General features: G+C 45.0%; 2 protein-coding genes across 4 annotated transcripts in view; one reads left to right on the forward strand and one right to left on the reverse strand.

Annotated features, from left to right (window-relative positions):
* Positions 1–2,730: 2,730 nt before the first annotated feature.
* On the reverse strand, positions 2,731–12,362 carry MYCL (MYCL proto-oncogene, bHLH transcription factor). Its single transcript, XM_081869972.1, has 2 exons — positions 11,665–12,362; positions 2,731–5,737 (listed from the first exon to the last, which is right to left on the reverse strand). The coding sequence occupies exons 1-2, from the start codon at positions 12,137–12,139 to the stop codon at positions 5,130–5,132; spliced, it is 1,083 nt and encodes a 360-aa protein (XP_081726098.1). The 5' UTR covers positions 12,140–12,362; the 3' UTR covers positions 2,731–5,129.
* Positions 12,363–17,932: 5,570 nt separating this feature from the next.
* Positions 17,933–23,925, forward strand: part of THRAP3 (thyroid hormone receptor associated protein 3) — a 43,701-nt gene continuing 37,708 nt past the window's right edge. For 2 of the 3 annotated variants that reach the window (XM_081870374.1, XM_081870377.1), the window contains exon 1: positions 17,933–18,077. The gene's annotated coding sequence lies outside the window, so the exon portion shown is untranslated. The remainder of the gene's footprint in view (positions 18,078–23,925) is intronic. The other variant, XM_081870375.1, reaches the window with a different exon arrangement.

Genomic DNA, 23,925 nt, shown 5'->3' on the forward strand with positions numbered 1-23,925 from the left:
GCAGGTGAAAAAGCTGGTTACAATGGCAAAGGGAGGGGGGCTCATGGCAGTGGTGGGTGTCTAACCATGTCTGACACTTTTAACGCCACCCTTCCTCTTCCCCAGAGCTTAGGAAGTTGCTGCCAGTCAGAAGGGCAAACACCTGGCTAGATCACCTACCAATGGCTGATCAATGTAAAGTAAAGCCATTTTCTCCCTACCTGCCACACAGAGATGTCTTCTTCCAACATCCAACACTACCACCCTGTCATGTGAAGACTGCTAGGTAGGATCCTGGCAGGGCTACCCATCTATAGTTTCCTCCCTTTGGAATTATGATGCTGTTTTTGGTTATGAGTAGAGGTGTGGTTTTATTTCATGTTTGACAGCCTTAAGTGCTCCACTTTGGCATGTAAAGGCAGGAAGAAACCCTGCAAATAAAGCTCCACTTTAAGAGACTTCATTTCACGAGAACCCTGTTGCTCTCTTCTTCCTATAAGAGTATGATTTGCCCAAGCTGAAAACCCACACAAGCCCATGGAATGACCAAAGAGCTGGATGTTTAAGGTTCTTTTGCTCAGTGATACATGTGGTTTACATGCAGAAGGTCTCAGGTTCAGTTCCCAGCATGTTCAGTTTATGAGCTGCTAACCAGAGCCAGCAACATAGTGTTCAGTTGGCCAGCCTAACTTGGTGCAAGGCATCTTTGTACTTCATAGGTCCCAAGGTGTAATCCATGCTACTGAGATAATTTATAGTTAGCAGTCACTATGCAACATATTAGCATGGACATTTATTGTGCCATTGAAAAATGAATTGTCAGTCTTCATTAAGAAGACAATACAGTATTTCATTTTGTTTTGGACCTTGATCCAAATTCCAGCTCTGCCACTGGGAGGCTCAGGTAAATCACAACCTCCTACCCAATACACCACCTGTAAAATGGGAATATCAGTAATCTACCTCACACAGAGCAAACAGCATTGTAAAGCACTTATTAGTAAGTCTGTTTCATCAGCGGTGCCTATTTTTAGAAGCCACAGAGCTACTGAAGTCCTGAGGCACCTGACCTACATACCTGATTTTGCAATGGGACTCAGACATGCCCCAGCCTCTCCTTAATCCCGATAAAAGAGAAACCTTTTCCCATCTGCTTGTGGAGGATTCATGCTTTGATTTTCCTAAAGTGCTTAGTCATCGTCTACTGCAAGGGTAAGCAATGTTTTCACGCTGAGGGCCACCTTCCCTCAGGATTGAGGGCCAAATGCTAGGAGAGGGCAGGGGTGTAGTTTAATGAGCCAGGCATGAAGGGGTATAGTTAATGCTACTCCTACTCAGAGTAGAGTCACTGAAGATAATGAACATGACTCGGATCCATTTATTTCAATGGATCTATTCTACAGAGGACTTAGTGGGATACAGCCCAAAGACTCTTTCATCCTGGCACCTCAGATTGCAATGCTCAATCCTAGACAGGTCCATTCTCAAATTACATATGCAGAGAGGATTTTCCTTTAGTACAACACACTGATACAGCTGCTGTTCTAGAAGTGCAACCCGTTCAGCTTGTTCTAAAACTTCTCAGAATGAGGGAAAGAAAACTTGCTTTTTAATGCATTGTGGTAAGATATGAGTAAAACCCAAATGTTCTTAGGCCCATTTGCCTTGTTTAAAAACACCCCCTCTCGAGTAAAAGTCCTCTTATCTTACCATATTTTCTATGCAAGAACAGCTATTTAAAGACTGCTATGATTCCGGGTCACCTGGTTAGCCACCTTTTTCTGCTGTCTGGATACAATGGTTTTAGGATATCAGCAACGTTAAATGTGTCCAGAGAATATCAACAAAGATGGTGAGAGGCCTGGAGACAGTCCTGTGAGGAAATGTTGAAGGAAGTGGGTAGGTGAAGTCTGAAGTAAAGATGTGACAGGAGAGCCTTTCAAAACTGTGAAGGTGGCTGTCATAGAAACAAATGGTCACCATCTGTTGGCTCCAATGATAGGACCTGACCTGGTAGAGAAATACTGTATAGACTAAACACAAGGATGAACTTCTTAATGGTGCAAGCTGATTCTCCGTGAAAGAGCCTGCCTCTGATAGTGATGGGTTTTTCTTTTTTATTAGAGGTTGTTGTTGAGCTAAGCAGAACCAGGATGGCTCTGACAGAATCAGAGCTGAAAGCATCCCAAAGTTCATCTAGCCTCAGTGCTTCAGAGGGGGTCTGGTCCATCTCCCAGCAGAGGAAAGATGATGTGCAAATACAGTTAATCACCTCAAATACACAGCTTTTTACATTTTCTACTACTGCTGCTGAAATATTGTCTTCCATTTATGTCTTTTTCTTATCCCAAGATCATCATAAGCCTATAGAATACTGTAAAATCCCCCCAGGTCCTATATAAACATAAAAGAATCACTACACATCAAGAGCAGCACAGAAAGAATTCCTGCCTACACTCTCTCTTATTAGCTGCATGTGGATGGGTTGATTCAGCTGTGGGCTATGACAGCTCTCCTACTTCTTCTCCGTTTCCCATGCTCTTCCTTTGGATCACATGGCAGAACCATGCTCCCCTGGTTCTCTTTTTCCAGGATATTGTCCAAACTTTCTCCTCTTCCCCTCCTCTACATAACTAAACAAACATGCATTCAACTAAATTACAAACACGAAAACTGATTTATCTTTGCAGATAAGGGTCTCACATATATCCCTTGGCTCAAAAAGGGAGGGGGGAAAGCAGACTCAGCCTGTCCTTTTTGAGATTCCGTTTATTTAAGAAGTGCGAGGTAACAAAGAAAGTGCTAAGTCTGACCACCCAGCGTTGAGGCTCCAGCGGGCCAGTCAAAGAACGCCTGAAGGAGTCCCCAATGCATTGTGGGAGACCAGTCTGCGCCCACCAAACTGTGTGCAAGCCAAGATAAAGGGTCATCCATCACCTCCAGCTCTGGCCTCTCCCTACCCAAGAGACAAAGGAGGATGGGTGGGAGGGATCTGCATAAAAGGGAAGGAGGGAGAGGGGGTAGCCCCAGCCAGCTCAACAAAAGCTGTTAAGGACCTGGCAAAACCAGAGCAAAAAACACATCACCACATTATCATTGCTTTCTTTCTCTTTATGCATGGGACTGAGGTGCTCCCTTTCCTGGGGGCGACACAGTGGAACCTAGCTGTGAGTAAACATCAATTAACGCCACACTGCACATTTTCCCCAAAATATATTCATGCAGCCCTTTTATTTCCAGAGAAAGGGAAGGGGGAGGGGGAAAGGCTTCTCTTAGTCTTAAGAATCAGTAGGACACCTTCAGTAGAAAACTTCTCTATAGGGGGCAGTTGAAATTACAATGTTCCCATCTAGGGACTCCCTTACCCACCCACTCTACCAAAACACCCTTAAGATGTCTAATAGTCTCATTATTGGTGCTTGAAACTTGGGACCAGACCCCTGACTTAGGAAATCATTTTCTAGTCAAAACAGAAGTATTTTTTTCCTCCTGAATCTCAGTTTGAACGATCTCATCTACAAAGCAGTACTGAGAGCCCTCTACCCACCGTTTTATCTTTGAAAAGCTGGGAGGAAAGAAAGAACAAGTATTTTACAAAATAATTTCTAAAAAAAAGTATAAAAATAGTATATCTTAAAAAAGCCATCCAGTATAAAGAATCAGGCAGTCACAACAATGGATTCTAGGATATACAAAACCAAAGACAAGCAGCTGCATTGCCCAAGTGGAAAAATAAGTATGAGGTAAATGAAATCCAAGGTGATCTCAGTGCAATTCCAGTGAAAGAGCAGTTGTGGGGCGGGGGGGGGGGAGAGAATGTCTTAAATGTACACATCAAGCCTCTAACAGTTCTTGAGACAAGGTTCTGCACCCCTCCATCTCAGAAAGAGGAATTACCCCTGAGGGGCAGATTCAAGGTTGACACAGCAAGACAGCAGTCAGGTCTCATCACTGGACACAACTGATTAGAAGTTCACCTGAATTAATCCCATTGAAATCAATCCACTTTGGGGTCTATTATGCTGATGCTATTAAGGGCAGAATCACACCATACATTTTAAAGCACGTGTTTTCACCCAAAGAATCCAGGGAACTTTAGTTTGTTGAGGGTGCTGGGAATTTTGGCTCTGTGAGAAACTACAGATGCCAGGATTCTTTGGGGATTGGGTGGGGGAAGTCATGTGCTTTAAGTGTATGGTGTAGATCTTGCCAATATTTTTTTCCACCTCAAGTGTGAAAGGCACTGATCTTAGCCTGAGGGGTTATCTAGCTGTAGATCTCAAGCAATAGCCAGATTTAAGCTGTCTTCAAGTGTCAGCTGTGAAATAACTTCACATAATGTGACATTCTCCACCTGGTAACCTCCAGATGTTTTGGACTACAACTCCCATAAGCCCTAGCCACGACATCAGAGGTGGCGACATTTAAAAATTCACCCATAATAAATTCCAAGAAGGGAAGAGAGCTGTCAATCCTAAACAACATTGGAAAATAGGGCAGGGGAGTGTGCTTGGGGGTGGGAAAAAGTCTATTGCGTAGGACCATTGTAAAAAAAGAAACAAATTGCACAAGATATCTGTCTTCTTAAATGCCAGTGGCAAGAAGCAGAGCCTGGGGAGAAAAGAGGATATGTAGAACTATCCATAGCCAGTGTTTACAATCCAACTTTGACTGGGGGAAACAGAAGAAGCCTCTTGAGAGAGACAACTGAAGGGTCCATCTTTGCCCCAGCTTTAGAAATGTTGACTCAGGCCCCTCTGTCAGAAAGTATTGTGAAGTATTCCACAAGATGCTTTTCCAGAGAAGCACTCAGGCTTCTGTTGATCCCAACTGGAATGGAGGTTCATTCAGCCTGTGAAGAAGTCAGCATTTTGCTGTAGAAGCTGAAGTCTGAGTAGCTAAACACCGCTCAACCCCACTGCCCTGATCATCATCACTCCTGCACAACTTAGGAGATTCTCCAGCACCCATAACTGGCTAAGAGAGAAGACCAGGGTGGAAAATAGCGTATGGAATGCAAGCCCCCATTTGTGTGCACCAGCTGCATTGCATTCTGGGATCTGCAAGTCAACAAACCAATTTGTTTTGGTCCCCCCCCCCACAAAAAAGTGCAGAGATCAAGCTGGCAAACAGTTTGGAGTTCCTGGCAGCTAATGCACACTCTTGAGGTACGAAATCCGTTTCAGCAGCTGAAGCTGATGCAATTTTAGCAGCTTCTTCTCAGCAACCATCTGCTGCTCTGCTTTGAGTAGTGACTGCAGATACTCTGAAGCTTTGCTCAATACCACCACTTTGGGGGTTTTGGGGCAGGTGGCGAGACCAGGGACCTGGTCCCTCAGCGCCAGGAAACGCGAGCGGAGGTCGTTGCGCCGCTTGCGCTCCAAGTAGTTGTGGTTTTTCCGCTTGGTCACGTCTTCACTGTCTGAACTGGGAGCGCTCCTGGATTTCAGGAGGAAAGGTTCAAGAGAGGAAGGCTCTGCCACTTGTCTCAGGGACTGTGCACCACCATCCTCCTCCTCCTCCTCCTCCTCCTCCTCCTCCTCCTCTTCCTCTTGACTGCTTTTCTCCAAGGCAGCCGTGCAGGAACAAGCCTCGGGTGGTGAGCGGGCTGCGTAATTGTGCTGCTGCTGGTGGATGGATATGTGGAAACGTTTCATGCAAGGGTCCAAGGGGTCAGCCCGCACAGTGATGGTGACCGGCTTCCTCATACCCAGCGACTGCCTCTTCTCAACCGTCACCACGTCAATTTCTTCCCCTTCTGTGTACAAACAAGAGGGTACAAGCCATTAAACCTTGGCAAACACCACAGGCTGTTTCAGATAGTAACACACAAGTTAGCACACCAGGGTGGGTTTCATGCAGCCAACCAGGTGCCCCCCCCAGATGTTTTGTACCACAGCTTCCATCCCAATGGACAGGGATGATGGGAACTATAGCCCACTTTTTTATCACCCCACTTTTTTACCCCCACGAAAATCAAGGCAGCATACATACATTCAAGCTGTACTGAGGTTACAAGGCAGCCTCACTGACTAGACTCAACCTGCTTTGCTTCAAAGCCAGCTCTGTACATCAAGTGGAACTGGATTCCTCAAAGGGTCTGGGACCGATTCCCAGTTCCTTATTCTAAACAGAACTGCATGAGGTGTCTAACTAAGGAACCAATCTTTCTATGCCATTGCAAGATGTAACAAGGTAGTGGTCCAAGCATTTTGAGGGGAGCAGGTGTTCAGGAGCATAAAACCATGCAGCTCCATTTTAAGTAAAAATCTGGGAAGCAGTAACCAACATCAGCTGCATCACAGAAGGAGCAGCACATTGGGGCAAGTCATCACCTTCCCAGACCTGAGCTATCAAAGGCTTCCTAAAGATTTCTACTGAAGCCTCTCTACTTTTCCTCCTTCCTGAATCCCAAATGGAGAACTTGCACATGCACACACACAGGGTGGTGACAAAGGTTGTTCAAATATCAGTGGAGAATGATGAAGAAGAGATGGGGACCTGCACCAAATGTTGTGGACAGGGTGGGTGGGTGAGGGGACTGAAAACAAAAGGGCAAGGCAAAGCCCCACCTTTCTTTTAATTCCTGGCTCCAGGGATGCTATGAAATCTGTTTCTGCAGCATCAGCAAAGAGCCCGTCTACTGATGTCTTACTACTGAGCACTGAGGCCAACTGGGGACAGGTGGGTCTCTTCATCTCTTTTGGTTCCTGAAGCTACCACATACAGCAGAAGTAAGAAAGGACTAGGAAGATGCACAAGCCAGGGGGTGACGTGCAGGGCAAAGGGGTCATTTAAGATGCACCTGCTGAGCCAGGTTCCTTCTGCACCTCATAAGCAATATATAGAGATGAAAACTAGCTTTAAGAACTGATTATCAAGTTCACTTGTTTTCTTTTCCCCTCCTTGTTTTCATTTATCTTTTTGCCTAAAGAGCAGAATAAGTATGCTTTTAAATTAACGTTGAAGCTACACAACTCAAACTGGTAAACACCACATCAAAATCTACCAAGTAGTGCTCATTTTCATATGAAGAACACCCAAGATGAAAGATAAGTCATTAGCTCATGGCCAACCAGAAGGTTTTCATTTCTTTTTTAAAAGGCAAACTGAAAAGTCCTTCCCAATCTACTACTAGAGCATCCTAATGTACTTATTGCCCACTCCATAAAGTGTTGGGCATGGCTCCAGATTCAAATCTCACCCTGTAAGCTGCTTTATTTTGAGGGCAAAGACTGGATTCTTAACCTTTAGCATTTACCGAAAGGATGAGCGGTCTGATCTACCTTCTCTCAAGCAGTCTGACTTGGTGCTATTGCAAATTCCTGAGCAAATGTAATTCCTGCAGGAATCCTGTGGTACTGGGAGCTTCAATTCTGGGGAGGGATGAACATTTCTGTCCCCAAGGGTCTGTTAACAATTGCAATGGAATGGAGGTTTTTTGTCTTTGTGTCCCTAGAGGGGAGGGGGTGGCTTTCCCAAAGGCAGTTGTAAGGGACAAAAGGCCAGGCCATCATCAAGGCATTCCTATGCTCCCCATCCCCAATTAAAAAGACTGGGGGCAATAGTCACCATTGGCCTGGAACAAAGTTTACTGCTAAAGCTCTATCTCTCCCCCACCCTCCACCCCCCAAGGCTCTTTCATTGCCCATTGGAATTGTAAATGAAGCAGGGAATGGGGAGAGATGGCCTTTGCCCCTACAGCTTCACACTTCAGGAGGGATTTGCTACTTTTCAGAAGTAGTAAATCCTGTTCAAAGGATTCCATTCCCCTGCACAAACAACCTCCCCAACACACACAGTGGGCAGCCCTCCCCACTTAGCCAGAGATGCACAGAAAGGATCTCGGCAGCTCCCCATCCAGTATACAGGAAGGGGGTGGGAAGAGAAGGACCTTTAAAGGCCTTTGCACAGAAGGCTTGAGTGACTTTCAAAAGATTCAAGTTATACAGCCTTCAGACAAAGTGGTCAGAGTTTTTTAAAGAAATAAGTTTAAGGGGAAAGGTTATCACAGTAGAAAACAAAGAGATCGGTTCAAGGGAAGTCCCGCTAGTCTGCATGAGCAAGAAATCAGCCATCTGGTTTACTGCAGCAACAGCTTTCAGAGGAAAGCTTCTCCCTATCTGTGTTGGCTGGAATTAAGTTCTGCTGAGGACAATGGAACTTGTATGCCTAAGACAGCCTGTGACAGGTTGCACATAGACAATGTTTCCTAGAAACTGACCAAGGGCCCTTGTGGAGAAAACTACAGGAGGCACATTTTTCACGGAAATACACAATGAAAATGATTTCAAGTTACACAGAAGGTGGCGTCGTGCCTACTTAAGAGTTGGAGTCATTCGAAGCATGTCTCCAGCATTTCACATGTCACCTACTAAGGGTCCTCTTGCTTGCTTTCAGGAAACAAGGCACATAGACCGTTTTCTGTGGGACAAATGTCTAAAAACCATTCTTACAAGCTTCTGTGACAGCTCGCTACCATGAGGCCCCCAGGAGAGTGCAAGATACTCTTGTCCTCCTTTTTCAAAAGCTTAAGCACCATCATATGCAGAAGAAAACCACCTCATGTCACAAATGGGGAATGGTGCAAAAATTTTAATACTCTTCAGAAACATGGGTGGAAGGAATTTGTTGCTTCTATCAAGTCAGCTCATGATGGCCAGCACTGATGCAGAAGCGGCAAGTTGCACACCCACCCACCCACATCCAAGATTGAGGGTGCAGATGCGCATTGTGCTTGTGCAATGTCACACATGCAACGTTGTCGTCTGTAGAAGCCAGCCACTGAAGCTGAGGTGTGCAACTGGCCTCCTTCCAACCAATAATGAGACACCTTGGCCCCCTAGAGTTGGCATGCCTGCACTGATGGGAGTTGTAGTCCAAAAGACCTTGAGAGCACAAGGCTGGGGAAGAATGGCATGACGGAAGTCAGCAGTGTTATTTTACCCCATCTCTGTGCCAGAGGTTCCAAGCCATTAAAGTCCATGGCAAATGGAGAATCACAGCCAGACAATGGTAGCAGCAGAGCGTACAGTGGGCACTGCTTAATTCTATGGACAGGGAAAGGTCTCCTGCAGCAGGCTCAGTTTCAGCAGGGCTTGTGCCCCACACCCTCCCAGCCCTCCACATAAGTTCTCATCCATAGTGCACACTATCTGGTGCCCCCAATTGCATTGTTTAAGCCTTGTTTCTGCCTCCATTAATTTATAAATAAAGAACACAGGCCAGCTATGCCCCCACTTTGCCTTCCCCCCACTTGCTTTGCATTTTTAAGTGCTCTCCTTCTAAAACTTGCATTGGGCAAACAATCAACACTTTCCCATTAATAAAAAAATGTGACTCAGTGAGAACAACCTTCTCCAAGCATCCTGGCAATCAGCCAATAGCAGTGCTTGAAACACTGCTGTTACCTACCCTCCTTCTCTCATTGGCATAGTGAGCTATTGAGAGTGCACACACACAAACACTTGCATCTGTTGCTTTTTGTCCCAGGAATCATGTGACTGGCTGGAAAAAAAACCAGTATCTGAAGGAGGAGCCTAGATGCTGATGGGGGTGAAAAGTCCAGGTCAGCAAGGGCAAGCACAATTAAATAAATCAATAACATTCCCCGCCCCTTCTGCTAATTGAGATTAAGACCTGCTTCTCCTAATGTAATTAAATCTTATACCCAATTTGTTTCTCAACCCAAGCCTTATTCAAGCTCTGTAGTGAGTCATATAAGCAGTCACTGCTTACCCAGTGACTCAGCCCTACAAGGATTAACAACAAGGCCAGAGTATTAGAAAGTGTGCCCATTTCAAGGCTATGTCAGTTTTTCAAGGGATAACACATGCCACAAGTTTATTTATAGCAATGTTAACCCAGAACACAATATTCAAGTGGTGTTCTAGTTGGGGCTGTTGGGAGTTGCAGTCCAAACAACCTGAAGCAGGTGAGAGTTTGCGGGGGGGGGGGGGGGACAGACCAGGCTGGCAAAGGTTGCTAGAGGCTCACAAAGAAGATTGCCCCCTAAATATGTTGGTGTGTACAGAAACCCCTGGTATTATTCTGTGGCTTGCCTACAAATGAGGACTGGATGTGCAAGCGAGGTATGGTACATCAAACAAAATGAAAGCATTTTAAAAACTTAAGATTTAAAAGCATTGAGATCAGATTAGCCAAACAAACTGGGCTGGGGGAGAAGGAAGAGGTTGTGAAATTTCCTTCCTTAGAGACTTGAAAAGACAGAGGCAGGCTTCTAGCTGTGAGTAGTTCAATCCTGCATAGGAAGCTACCTTATACTGTACCAAGTTAGTATTGTCTAGATTCTATACTGACTTGCAACAGCTTACTAGGATTTGAAAGAAAGATTCTCAGTTCTACTTGGAGATGCCAGAGATCGAATTTCAAACCTTCTCCATACAAAGGTGATGCTCTACCAAAGAATTACAGTTCTTCCCCATTGATGTTCATTCCCGCATTGCAAGGGGTTGGTCTAGATGACTCTTTGGATCCCTCCCAACTCTATGATTCTGTGCCCTAATGTTCCTACATCCTAGAGCACTTCAAAGACAGAAAGGTGGTCTTTATGATCTGTGATCCCATTCACACACACACTGCCCCTGCATGCCTCCATCAGAGGGTAGCTTAACAGCAACTCTTGTGCCAATAATCATATGGGAATGACTTTGCTTCCCCAACCTTGGGCCCTCCAGATGTTTTGGACTACAACTCCCACCAGCACCAGCCAGTGGAGATGCTGTTTTGGACTGATCTAGGTTAGCAAACTCAGCAAAGTAGTGGTTACATGTCCACTGATTCACTTATAAGCATAGATGTGGGCACTTACGCAACAAAACTTTTATAACATGCATAATATGGCTGGTTCCCCTTGGCTGCAGAACCTGACCTGAGGCTGCATTCAACATTTTGTGGGAGGGGGATTTGCAAGACAATTCTTGTATTTCCCAGGTTAAATCCTTCCAGAGCCTTTGTCCATCACAGGTCCACTGTGGCAACTCTCCAAACGCCACAAGCATAAGAAGCCTGCAACACCAACAAAGCCAAACTTTTTCAATAAACACAGGTTTATAGACAGCGTTTACAACCTGAACCAGGAAACTCTGGAGAAGCCCGTCCTGCTGAAATGCAAAGAAATGCTCTCTATCTTGGGTCCCCCCACCCAACCTCCTGGAGTGGTGGAGGGAGTTGTGCAAGTGGCGCCTTTTCTTCTCTTTTCGGTCCTGCGGCAGGCACCCCCCTCCCCCGCCGGCTGTGCTAAAGGGTGCTAAATTGGGAGAGGTTGGAGGAGGAAGCAAGACAGATGGGTTGGGCTCACCACGTTATGCAAGTCCCAGCAGCAGCCTTGGGAAGCTGGGCCGGGACGGCAATGCACACTTCCCCCTGAAAGTAGAACCTCTGGTGAAGAAGTGGGCCGGGAGGGGGGCAGAGTAAATACAAGAGCTCGGAGAATTTTGCAGTTAAAGATCCCTCCAAGGGGACTGCAGAATTCTGCACGGAGACCTGGGAAGACAGGGGGCGCAGTCCAAGGGGCGCCACGGGAAATTAAGAGCGAGAGGAGCCTTTTGTCCCGGGAGAGAAACTTTCGGCGCCCAGCCAGAGCTGCAGGACTGGGTGCCCCTGGGGGGGTGGGGGGTGCCGCGCGGTCCGCCGCCCCGCTCCCCGGCCCGGAGGCAGCCTTACCCGATTCGCTTTGGCTCTCGGAGCCGGAGGAGGGCGGGAGCTTGCAGTCGGCGGGCCAGGCGAAGACGGCGCCGGGGGCCACGCACAGCCCGCCTAGCGCGGCGTCGTGCGGCGCTTGGGCGGCGTCGGCGGCTGGCGGGCCCTGGGCGAGCGGCTTGGCGGTCAGCTTCTCGCCCATGGCTTTCTCCAGGCGCTCGCGGGCCGAGAAGCCGCTCCACATGCAGTCGCGGAGGACGAAGGCGCTCAGGTTGCCCAGCAGCCGGCCGGGCTCCAGCAGGTAGTCGGCGGCCGCGTCCTCGGCGGGGCCCGGCGCCAGCGGCGAGGCCGGCGGACTGGGCAGCAGCTCGAACTTTTTCCAGATGTCCTCGCTGGGCGCGCTCGAGCGGTGGAAGTCGTCGCCGGGCGACTCGTGGTGGTCGTAGAAGTAGGGCGGCGCCGGTGGCGCCTGAGGCAGTTGAGGCGGGTCGAGCTCCATGGCTTGTCCGCGTCCCACCTGCGACCGGAGCTCACCTGAGCGCAGCGCGCGGGCGGGCGGGCGGGCGGGCGCGCTCCTCCGCCTGGAAAAGTGCAAGCTCCGGGCTCTTTCAACTAAGAAGGCGGTGCCGCCGCCTGGTTTGGTAGCTGAGCCTTCTGCGCTCGCTCGCTCGCCCACTCCGCTCCCGAAATCGCGGCTTTTCCCGCCTCCCCGCCCCCCCAAAGCGACCCAGTCGGGATCGAGGCGCATTGTTCGCTCGCTCCCTTATATCGCGTCTGGCACCCCGAGCCCCGCCCGTGCCACAAGCCGAACCAATTAGGAGCGCTGGATTTGCACAAGGGGGCGGGGGCAGACAGCGGCTCGCTCCGCGGGAGCTGCTCGCGTTGGCCCACCTTGCTGCGAAGGGAGCGGGCGAGCCCAGCTGGAGGTGCAGAGCTGCTGCTGTTGGGGCACAAGTGCCAGCGCTTCTAGACAGGTGCTTATCGTGAAATCGGCGCTCTGCATGCAGACAAACAAGAAGAATAAAAGTGCAACGCCCATACACATACCTGGCATCAAAATACCAGCCTGTTTAATCCATATTTATCCTTTCTGGTAAAAAGCCGTTGGGCAAAAACAAACCTGTTGCTATCCTAGTGGCCCCTTTGCAATAGCTCAACAAAGCATTTGCAAAGTATGTCCCATTCTTGGGGGAAAGCAGTAGCTCAGTGGTAGAGCATCTTCTTTACATGCAAAAGGTCCCAGGTTCAATCCCTGACATCTCCAGGTAGGGCTGGGAGAAATTCCCTTCCTGAAATTCTGCAGAGCTGCTACCAGTCAGTGTGGAAGATGCTGAACAAGATGGACCAGTAAAAGACAGCTTCCCTCGTTCCTATTGGGAGCAGTTTAGGCATAACCAGGAAGCAAGACTCTCTGCACATACTCAGTGGTACTGTTATTTACATGTTCTAGGACAGAAATTAAGCTCTAGTATTCATATTACTCTATAACCAAAGCTATACCACACCAGGACAGCTGCTAAATCCAATGCATGCTCAGCGCAGGCAGATCAGGAAAAACACCACCACCAGAAAGTACACAATTTGTGTAAAGATAGCATACATGCCCACCAATTAGGGACTGTGTCACTTATGCCACACATGGATGGAGGGAGCCAGCCAACTAACAGAAGCCACCCTGTGGCCATGTCTGTCAAGTCACCACACCTACAACAGACAAGAAACACAGAACTACACGCAACCACCAGCACAGCCAAAGGAGCCCTGTGGTGTTGTCTGTTAAAGCAGCCATCAACACCTTGGGGAAGTTACTGGTTCATGTGACACCATGTACAGTTTGCAGAACAGCCACATAAATATATACAGGAGGCTGCCAATTCAATTCTTTCTTTCCTTCTTTCCCACAAGGCATCATTAATTGAAAAGGGGATAGTCAGTTAAGTTGTGGATACACTAAAACAAGGATGCAGACATACTCCCAGGAGCACTAGTTCAAATACTGCCAGGGGAAATTAGACTTCCTGAGCAGATGAGGCAGAGAGTGGTGCTTCTAAGGTTCCTGATATAGCATTCCCATTGGTCTGGCTGCTTCTGGGGGGCTCCAAACTGTGCCAGTCTGATTGGTCAGTTGCCTGCCAATCAGGTCCTGGCCCTACCCCCAGGTAGTTGCCCCTCCCTACCTGATTGGCAGCACTGCTCCTTCCTGTGACCTTACAAGCATATAACTGGGCTGCACTAGGATCATGGAGAAATACTCAACCATTATTTAATACCATGTTATGCAGAATAAGAATAGGAATCATAAGACACCCATGTTTTTTCAACTTAACTGTAACTTGGTAAGGCATGATTTTGATCCTCTTCATCTGCACAAACTTCCTCCAACAGCATCTCAGACTTCAAACAAACTGCAGGCAGTGCCGAATCCCATCCCACCCCAAACTGGTGTTTGCTTTCATCTTATTATTTTGCTTTTATCTTTAGCATACTGTCTGATAAAAGATTCTGAGTAACTTAAAAGCTCACTCACAACCCAGGGAGTCTTGGTCTTAAATGTGAGATAGTATTCTTAATGTTCCTGTTGTTCCTGTTAATAATAATAATAATAATAATAATAATAATAATAATAATAATTTATTTATACCCCGCCCATCTGGCTGAGTCTCCCCAGCCACTCTAGGCAGCTCCCAATCAGATGTTAAAAACAATACAGCATTAAATATTAAAAACTTCCCTAAGCAGGGTTGTTGTTGTTGTGTGTGTTTTAAAACAACAACAACAGTTGTTTAATGAATCTATAGATTTATTTGTTTGCAGAGAGCTTAGAGGATCTTGGCTATATAATGAACATTCATCCTGATTTGTTTGTGAGGAAATTAGATGAAGTTGCATTGAGCAAGTGTTATCCCAAACTTTCCAGTGCATTTCCCAACCACTTTCCTTATTGTAAAAAGCCCAGTTTTTAAGTAAAGCAGGTTTCTTTCGCAGGAGCTCTAGATCAGCTTTAATTGTACTACATGCATTGCGGGTATGTGATTAAATCTCACCCCAAGATAACAATAGTTTTGATTTGGTTTGATTAGCACTAGCATGTCAATGGGTGCCAATGAATTGTTTAGGGTGCTTAAGTTTAACTCACTGTTCAATGCTGCCATCGTCTGGTGACTTGATGGCATTGCATTGGGAAAATTTTCTACATTGGAAGCTTCAAACTCAAAGGGGATGGGGGAGCCAAACTCCTTGCAAAGCAGTTGATAGTAATAGGCTGCACTCAATTGTTTTTGCTGCCCAGAATGGCACTGTAGGCTAGCTTCTAAAATGCCGCAGAGACATTACCTTGCCAACAAAGGCCTGTATAGTTAAAGCTATGGTTTTCCCAGTAGTAATGTATGGATGTGAGAGCTGGACCATAAAGAAGGCTGATCGCTGAAGAATTGATGCTTTTGAATTATGGTGCTGGAGGAGACTCTTGAGAGTCCCATGGACTGCAAGAAGATCAAAACTATCCATTCTGAAGGAAATCAGCCCTGAGTGCTCACTGGAAGGACAGATCCTGAAGCTGAGACTCCAATACTTTGGCCACCTCATGAGAAGAGAAGACTCCCTGGAAAAGACCCTGACGCTGGGAAAGATTGAGGGCACAAGGAGAAGGGGACGACAGAGGACGAGCTGGTTGGACAGTGTTCTCAAAGCTACCAGCATGAGTCTGACCAAACTGCGGGAGGCAGTGGAAGACAGGAGTGCCTGGTGTGCTCTGGTCCATGGGGTCACGAAGAGTCGGACACGACGAAACAACAACAACAATACTGCTCCAATGTGTTACCAAAATGAGAGTCAGTGTGGTGCAGCAGTTATGGCACTGAACCAGGACCTTCATGAATCCTCATAATTTTTACAAGCACTCCCTCCCCAAACCACCATCAAACGGAAGCTGGCATTGATTCCTATATGGTCTACTGTTGTTTGCCTTTGTGTTACATCCTTTCTCTATTGAGCTTAGCATGGCATACACAAGTATGTGGGCTACCTCACTTTATCCTCATAATAAATTGTGAAGTAGACTGCATTCAGGCACTGACTAGCTCAATGTCACCTAGTGAGCTTTATAGCAGATCAAGGATGTGAAGTCCCAACATGGTGACCACTAACAGTGCAATTTGTAGTCTCACTATTCTATTTATTTAAAATGTGTATAGACTCCTTTTTGAAGTTTCTCCTTTGAAGAAATTGTTTCCAAAATTGGTTTCCAAAAATATACACAAACCATTGTACAGTTTGAAAACCACTTTAGACAGATTAATTACTGTACAAAATGTTATTAAAATCAGCATGAACTAATATGACCAACTTGATTCTAATAAATTGGGTTATTCTATGTGCTGCTTCTCTTTGCAGTTCATATATCTATATTTATATAAAGAAAAACTGTTTGTAAAACATCAAGCGGGGGAGCGAAAAATATGTACTTCATGTACAGACTGCTATAAAATATGGGTGTTTTACCATATGCCTCATTATTTGTGTAATCAGTAAAGTCACACCTGAATGCATAAAAATAAAAATTGTTGACTTTCTTTTGGCCTCTTACAACTTTTAATTTTTAATTAATTAAATAATATGTTATTTCCAATAATGTTGTTTGTCAAATTGCATTATACCATTGGTCCATTGTTAATTGTAATGATTCCCACGTCCTGGCAATAGTTGTTGTTGCTGCAGTTAACAGATGTGTTATGAGTTCTTTTACAATACAATACAATACAATACATACTGCATTGTGATGACATGAGTTAAGTAGAGCTAGTCCTGGGGACATGGGGACTGTCTGCCTTGTAATTGTAATTAAAGATGTTTCTGTAATCAAATATATTTTTGTAAATACTTTTTTCCATAACTTTTCAATTTTGGGACACTCCACCACATTTGCTGATACTGTATGTCCTTATAGCAGGACATCCTCTCCAACACATGGGAGAACTCATCGGTTTTATATAGCCTAGGCTTCTAGGTATTAGGTTCCAGCTCTGTGCAATTTTAAGTGGTCTTTCTCTGGTCATTGCTGCTATGGATTTGTATGGCACTTTTGTCCAGATTTTTGTCCATGCCTCTTTTTAGAACCAGTATAGTGTAGTGCTTATGAGTGCTGACCTATGAAAGAAAAACCTAAGGTATGGGATAACAGGCTTCATAAAGCCCACTCAGTCATGCAACTCACTGGATGACCTCAGGCCAGTCACTGCCTCTCAGCCTAACCTACTACACAGAGTTGTTGTGAGGATAAAATGTGGAGGGAGAGCACCATATACACTACCTTGAACAATGTGGAGGAAAAGTTGGTAAACTGTATAAATGTAATAAATAAGACAAACTTGAAAGAACAGATGGAGTGAATTTGGCTCACTCAGCCTATCCATGAGGGGACACATTATTATTTACCCAGGATTTGTTTTTATTGGGAGGGCAGGTAGATAAAGGATGAACAAAGCAAAGGCCACAGACATTAAGTTTAGTGGGAAGGGCTTTGAAATGTACTGTACTTATTTTGGGGTGACCTTATTGCCCTTTCTTATCTACTTTAATGCTGTTGTTTATTACTTTGAGGCACTTGAGGGTTAGTGTGGTATAATGCTTATACAGTATCAGACTAGGACCTGGGAGAGACCAAGGTTCAAATCCCCAATAGGCCATGAAGCTCTCTGGGTGGCTTTGGGCCTAATCTACCTCACAGGGTGGTTATGGGGGTTAAATGAGGAGGTGAACCATGTACTGTATGCTACATTAGAGCTCCTTTGAGAAAAAGGTAGGATATAAATGCAAGGGATCATAAGAATAAAAAAATAAAATTAAGCAACCAAGCATGATACGGAAAGACTGCCCTCTCATATAAATTCTCCTCTTGGCCCCTCGTAAAATGCCACTTTTTTTCGAAGCCTGCACAGGGAGCCTCACTATATTATAAAGAAGACAACATCCTGCGCCAGCGTTACGAGAGCATATCCACCCTAAAGACTTTCTCGCCAACATTGGGAATTGTAGTCCCTCCTCGGCGATACTTCTATGCCAGCTAGTCTAGCTTGGGCTGAAAAAGACTCCACCTCCCATCAGGCCTAAGGGTGGCTCCTGCGGACGTAGAGCGCGCGAGCTGGAAAAGGGGGAGGAACTTGCCTTTAGAGAGACAGCGCGAGAGTCGGCGGGGCGGAAGATAGTCGGTGACGGGCTCCTGCAGAGGCATGCTGGTTCTTGTAGTACATGACGTGAAAGCCGTTCGCGGTGCAAATAGGCAAGGGGGGCGGAAGAACTACATCTCCCAGCGGCTTCACTTAGTTCGCTCTTGGCTGGTAGTGCTGCGCGCGCAGGACGTCTGGGCCTGCTGCTCCTGCTGCGGTGGTGAGCTGTGAGGTAGGCAAAGGCGGGCGAGAGAAGAAGGCCGCGTCTGAACGGTGAGGAGGAGGCCGCGGCCTAGGGATTGTTGTTGTTTTTTGTTTCCCTCCCTTAAGATCGAAAAAGATGGCGAAGGATTATGTTTCTACCTCACACACCCCAGGCAGGGGGGTGCTGAGGTGGAGCTGTGGGGGGGGGGAGGGGCGAGTGGGGGAGGGGTATCGCGTGCCCTGGGAGGAGGTCGGTTCGCGAGTAGGCCAAGGGGTAAAGGGAGGGGGCCGTTATTTCTGATAGCAGAGCTGAATCGGGGCTTTTTTTAAAAAATCGCCCCCGAAAATCAGACGGGGTTTGGGCAAATCCACCTAGAAGTGTTGGCGGGAGAGGTACCGGGAAGGCGACCTCTGGTCCTGCCCTCTCCTTTCGCGATTGAATGGATGCCGACATATATTTTTTTTAAAGAAGTCTGCGCGCGATCGGGTGAGGGGGCCGCTTCCCCTCTTGAGTCAGGTGCCACGGCACCCAACCCCCCCTTGCGTGCAGTGTTTATTATCTGTCCATTCCGTCTTCCCCATCGGCATTCTGCTTTTCTTTTTCTAAAAGGGAGCTGCAATTAGATACGAATTAGCTTGTGTCTACATAGTGTGAGGAGTGGTCCTCTAGATCAATGTTTCCCAACCTTGGGTTCTCCAGCTGTTTTGGGGCTACAACACCCATCATACCTAGCTAGCAAGACCAGTGGTGGTGGTGGGGGAATTGTAATCCGAAAACAGCTGGAGAACCCAAGGTTGGGAAACACTGATCTAGATGATGACGATTAATTCCTAGCTCTTTGTAGCTGCAGCTCCCACTCCACGTGGCCTTGTAGTCCAAGGACACTGCAGGACCGCAGCTTACCTACCCTTGCCAGCAGGACTTTACAGGACCCAAAAACAGAAGAGAATGTTGTAGTTAAGTCTGGTTTCAGTAGGGCATGGAAATTAGGGGTTTTCTGTTCTAAAAACTCCCTTGGATAGGTCACTTGTGCAGACTGTTGAGCAGGCATTGGTTCTGCCACACACCAGCTGTTAGGTGGTACAGTTGAAGCCTGCTTTCCTTTACCAATGTAATATTAGGAGTGCACTTCAATGATGCTCCTAATTGTGCATTGACAGCTGCATCTCTGTCTTCCTCACATCGTAGGTGTTAGTAAGTGGGCATGATTTGGGAAAAGAGGCCTAGCAAATGAAATTTTAGACCCTGGTTGGCCAGATTTAGCCTGTGGGCCAGAGGTTCCCCACCCCTGACATAGTTCATAAAACTATTTACTACTTTTACTTCTGAGAATAGAACTCAAACCATTGGGATCATATTACATGAAAAGGGTTTTAGGTTAAACATTAGGAAGAGCTTTCTTACAGTGCAAGTTGATAAGAGGCATTTTGAGCCACAGAGGTCACGTAAATATTGGGTGACAATATTGAGTTAATACTAGCCCCTAAACTGTGGCCCTAATGCATAAGAGAATGCAATTTTTCCCGAACAAATTTAACACCATCATCTGGTCAGATAAACCACTTACAGTGGTGCCCCGCAAGATGAATGCCTCGCAAGACGGAAAACCCGCTAGACGAAAGGGTTTTCCGTTTTGGAGGTGCTTCGCAAAACGAATTTCCTATGGGCTTGCTTCGCAAGACTTGCGAGTTCCTGCGGGGGGGGTTTTCCCTCCCCCCCCCTTTTTCTAAACCACTAAGCTGCTAATAGCGCTAATCCGCTAAGCCGTCAATGGGCTTGCTTCACAAGACGAAAAAACCGCTAGACGAAGAGACTCGCGGAACGGATTAATTTCGTCTTGTGAGGCACCACTGTACCAAGGTACCTCCATCTTGTCTAGATTGAATATCAGTCAATAAACCCTTATCCAATCCTCTACCACACCTAGGCACTGATTCAGGGCACAAAAGTCTCACCTAAAAGATGAAAAAGAGAAACAGCTGGATGCCTTTTTGTGTATTAATGATACCTCAAGAAAAATCTCTGCAGACCTCTCCCAGCAGTTTTATGTTAAACAGCGTTAGGGGCAGGGAGGGGAATAGAATTGTGTAGACCCCTGGAGTGTAATAACTAAGGGGCTGAGCCACAGTTCCCCAGCAGAACTCTCTGGAATTAGCCATCCAAATAGGAGAACCATCACTATGTGGTATCTCAAGCACACAGTTCCAATATATTATCCTGATGGTCAATGACATCAAAAGCACCTGAGAGGTCCAAGAGAATCAACAGGGTTTTGAACCCTTTGGTTTTCAGAAAAAGCCATCCTACAAATTGCTCAAGGCAGTTTCTGTCCTAAAACCTTGCCTGTAGCCTGATTTAAATGGATATAGAGAAACACTTTTATTGAAGCACTTTCCTCAGGACATGTTGTCAACCAGACTATAATTGTTGACATTTTCTAGATGCATGCTAGGTTTTTTTATGACCAGTATTATAACTTCTGAAGTGGAAGTTAGAAACACCCTGCCTCCCCTGTCATCTAAGACTAAGACTGATTCCAAGGAGCCCTCACACTCTATCCTTGGAGATGGATTAATGTCATTGAATGCCTAAAGTTTAACTTGAGCAGATACGTAAAATTTCCAGAAATTTTGAAGCCATGGAGAGGGGGACAGTTTTTTGGGGGGTGACTGTTGGGGGGGGGAGATAAACAACTTTTCTGGGGGAAATGCAATTTTTTGTTTTGTTTCCAGTGCTCCATATTGAAAACCACTTTGTTAGTTTAGGAACCTAGAATGCATTATGCATAACTTGGTTTGCAATAGAATGATCATGTCTGTTATATTACAAGTTCAGTTCCTTACAATAATTACAAATTGAATTTATTAAAGTTTTGTTTTTGTTTTTTACAAATGGGGCTACAAGCTGCTAAACTAGCATCTCTTTGGTTTTGCTAGTTTATGAGGAATGGGCAAAAACAGAAACCAATATTATAGTAAAACAAATTATTATTCAGAAAATAACAGTTAAGCAGACATAAAGCATTCATTTCCATTAAAAGAGCTGAGAAAAGGGGAGAGGGAACAAAACTCATTAAATTTCATGCAGTGTTCATTGTCCCATGTTCTAAATTATTGCTATCAGTTCCTCTTTCTTTATCTTAAAAGTTTATTTCCAATGTATGTTTGAATGTAGTAGTTGAAATGAAATATTTAAATAAGAAAAAAGAATACAATAACGTGAATAATTATATTCAAACAAATTCGGTTATCTGATAGTCAGAGATTTAATCTTAAATCCCTTGTGATGGTCAGATCTTGTTTATAGAGATGTGAAGGCCCAGAAAATGAAATGTTTTCTTTTAGAATGATGAACAAAATGTTTTAAGACACAGTGTTCATAAATTTAGTCTCCCAAAATGATTTCTAAAGCTCTGTTAACAGAAAAACTTTTATGTAAGGCTTTGTATAGTATCAAATCATTACAATTCCTATACACTGAGGACAAGCAGGTCCTGAGCTGTACATAGAGTACAATTCTAAAAAGCAAGAGTAAGATACATTTTTGCCTTTTGGGAGGCACTGTCATTGTTAAAAGAGAATAAAGGATTCAGTGCGTTCTTTGCTTGTAGCTTTCTTGTTGGATCTGTTTCTGTCCTCTTGACTAAGCCTCAAAGGATTTCGAGCAGGAAAAAGTACAGAGCAACATAATTTTGTTGCCATCCAATTCAGACTGCTGCAAATCAATTGGATCAAAGATTCAAAGGGATAAATGTAAGTGATAGCACTGCTTCAGCATTTGACTAGATTACAAAACAAGCAGCATTCTTAGGGTTTGATATTTAAAAGGTACCTTCAAAAGTTACAGAGAGCAGAATTATATTTATGTATTTGGCCAAGTAATGCAGTCTGGGATTCTGCACATCCCTCCTGCAGCACGGTGGCCAGATCTTTCCAGCTTGTTTCAATCTGGGCATACCTTCAGTTTTAAGAGGCCCATGATAAATACAGTAGGTACAAAAGTGACTCTGAGGATACTGTGCAGCTGAGTTTTGAAAGATTATGATCCTTATTTTCAAGTGTGAATTATTAAAACTTTTATTAAACTGACATCCTATATTGAATTCAGAACAAAGAAGCAGGCCAATAAGAAATGCAATTCTCAGCCAATTTTTTACTTATGCAAGGTGCACTTTAAAAACAATTACCTATTATCACCAGCATGTGATTTGAGTCACCATCATCACAGTTTGTATTTACCCATTACACAAAAACTATTTTAGTACTAGTTCTGGCTCATTTAACAAGATAGTCTAGTAAAACAATTGCTGTTATTAAAGGTAGCTGCATCAGTGAATCATTGAAAATTGTTCCCCAAAAGGTCTGCCACATTTTTCTTCTTAATTTTTAAAAAATGTCTTCAAGGCTGTCTAGACATCTTTTTTAAAAGGATTTGTAAAGCATTAACATGTGAGCTTGCAACTAATGTAGAACTCTAAATACATAGCATAGTAGTCTTTATATGCTGGAGTTGCAATGCTGTGTATTGATCAGCTTGTCTTGGATCAGCTGCCATTACACCACAAACTTAATTCTTTTCCTGTGTAAAAATACATTAACATTCTGATGTCCCATAGACATTACTGGAACTTACAGAACTGCAAACCTAATCCAAAAAACTGTTATTTCTTAAGGTGGCTCATTGCCATTTTCAGAAGTAATTGTTTTTCATTGTGGTGGGAAGTAGAGAGAGACACAGTTCTGTTTGGCTGTGACAGAGAAAATGAGTGTGATGTAAGAGTTAACTGGCACCAGTGCAAAAAGCTGAGACCCCATCGCAGCCTAGGTCTCATATACTCAAAACAGTGTGCTTCTTCTGATTGGTTGAATGATTTACTATTTCAAGTTGTTTTGGGTGTCTCTTTGCTATAAAGCACTCAGTTTCAAAATTCCTTCTTGGTGTGTCATATCTTGGGCACAAATTTTGTTTTCCAGTGATGGACTGAATTTACAGTTCTAATTCTTTCCTTCTTGCCAGCATGTGTAATGTGTCCTTTAAGGAGTTTGAGAACAAATGCTCTTTCCTGCTGATTTGGCAGGGTCTCCTCCCCATATTTCAAAAGTGTCTGTTAAGTTCACTTGGTTATCTGGATAATTCATAGTGAACTATATGTAGTAGATATAATCAGGAGAAAGAAGAGTGTCTTCAGTCTTTTGTACTGTGGCTGTTCTTAATTATTTTGTGGTATCGAAATAGAGATGAGAGTGTTCGGTTGCTACCAAGCAGCTGAATACAGTGGCAAACCAGAGCAGCGCATGGAAACACCGTTTACCTTCCCTCCAGAGCAGTGCCTATTTATCTACTTGCACTTTGACGTGCTTTCGAACTGCTAGGTTGGCAGGAGCAGGGACCAAGCAACGGGAGCTCACCCCGTTGCGGGGATTCGAACCGTTGACCTTCTGATCGGCAAGCCCTAGGCTCTGGTTTAGACCACAGCGCCACCCGCGTCCCTAATGATATTGGTAGTTACAATTTAAATCAATTTTCTAGTGATTTTGTAACATCTTTCACAGTTTCTACATTCTGGGTTTATTGAGCTATACGTCATGACTCCAATATCTCCCAGTGTGGAGAAATCTTTTTGGAAATCTACTAAATCACAGTATCTTCAGCAAACTTGACCTCCTCACTTCTCAAGGCCTTTGTAGATCCAGGGACAGAGAGGTAACTTCAATTTTGCTTGTTTGCTTCTGTACACATATCTGACCTCAGGTTTGAGGGTTAGAATAATAATAATAATAATAATAATTTATTATTTATACCCCGCCCATCTGGCTGAGTTTCCCCAGCCACTCTGGGCGGCTCCCAATCAGTATTAAAAACAATACAGCATTACATATTAAAAACATCCCTGAACAGGGCTGCCTTAAGATGTCT

Source organism: Podarcis erhardii (assembly GCF_964252035.2).
Source record: "Podarcis erhardii genome assembly, chromosome: 7".
In the NCBI taxonomy this organism is placed as follows: Eukaryota; Metazoa; Chordata; class Lepidosauria; order Squamata; family Lacertidae; genus Podarcis; species Podarcis erhardii.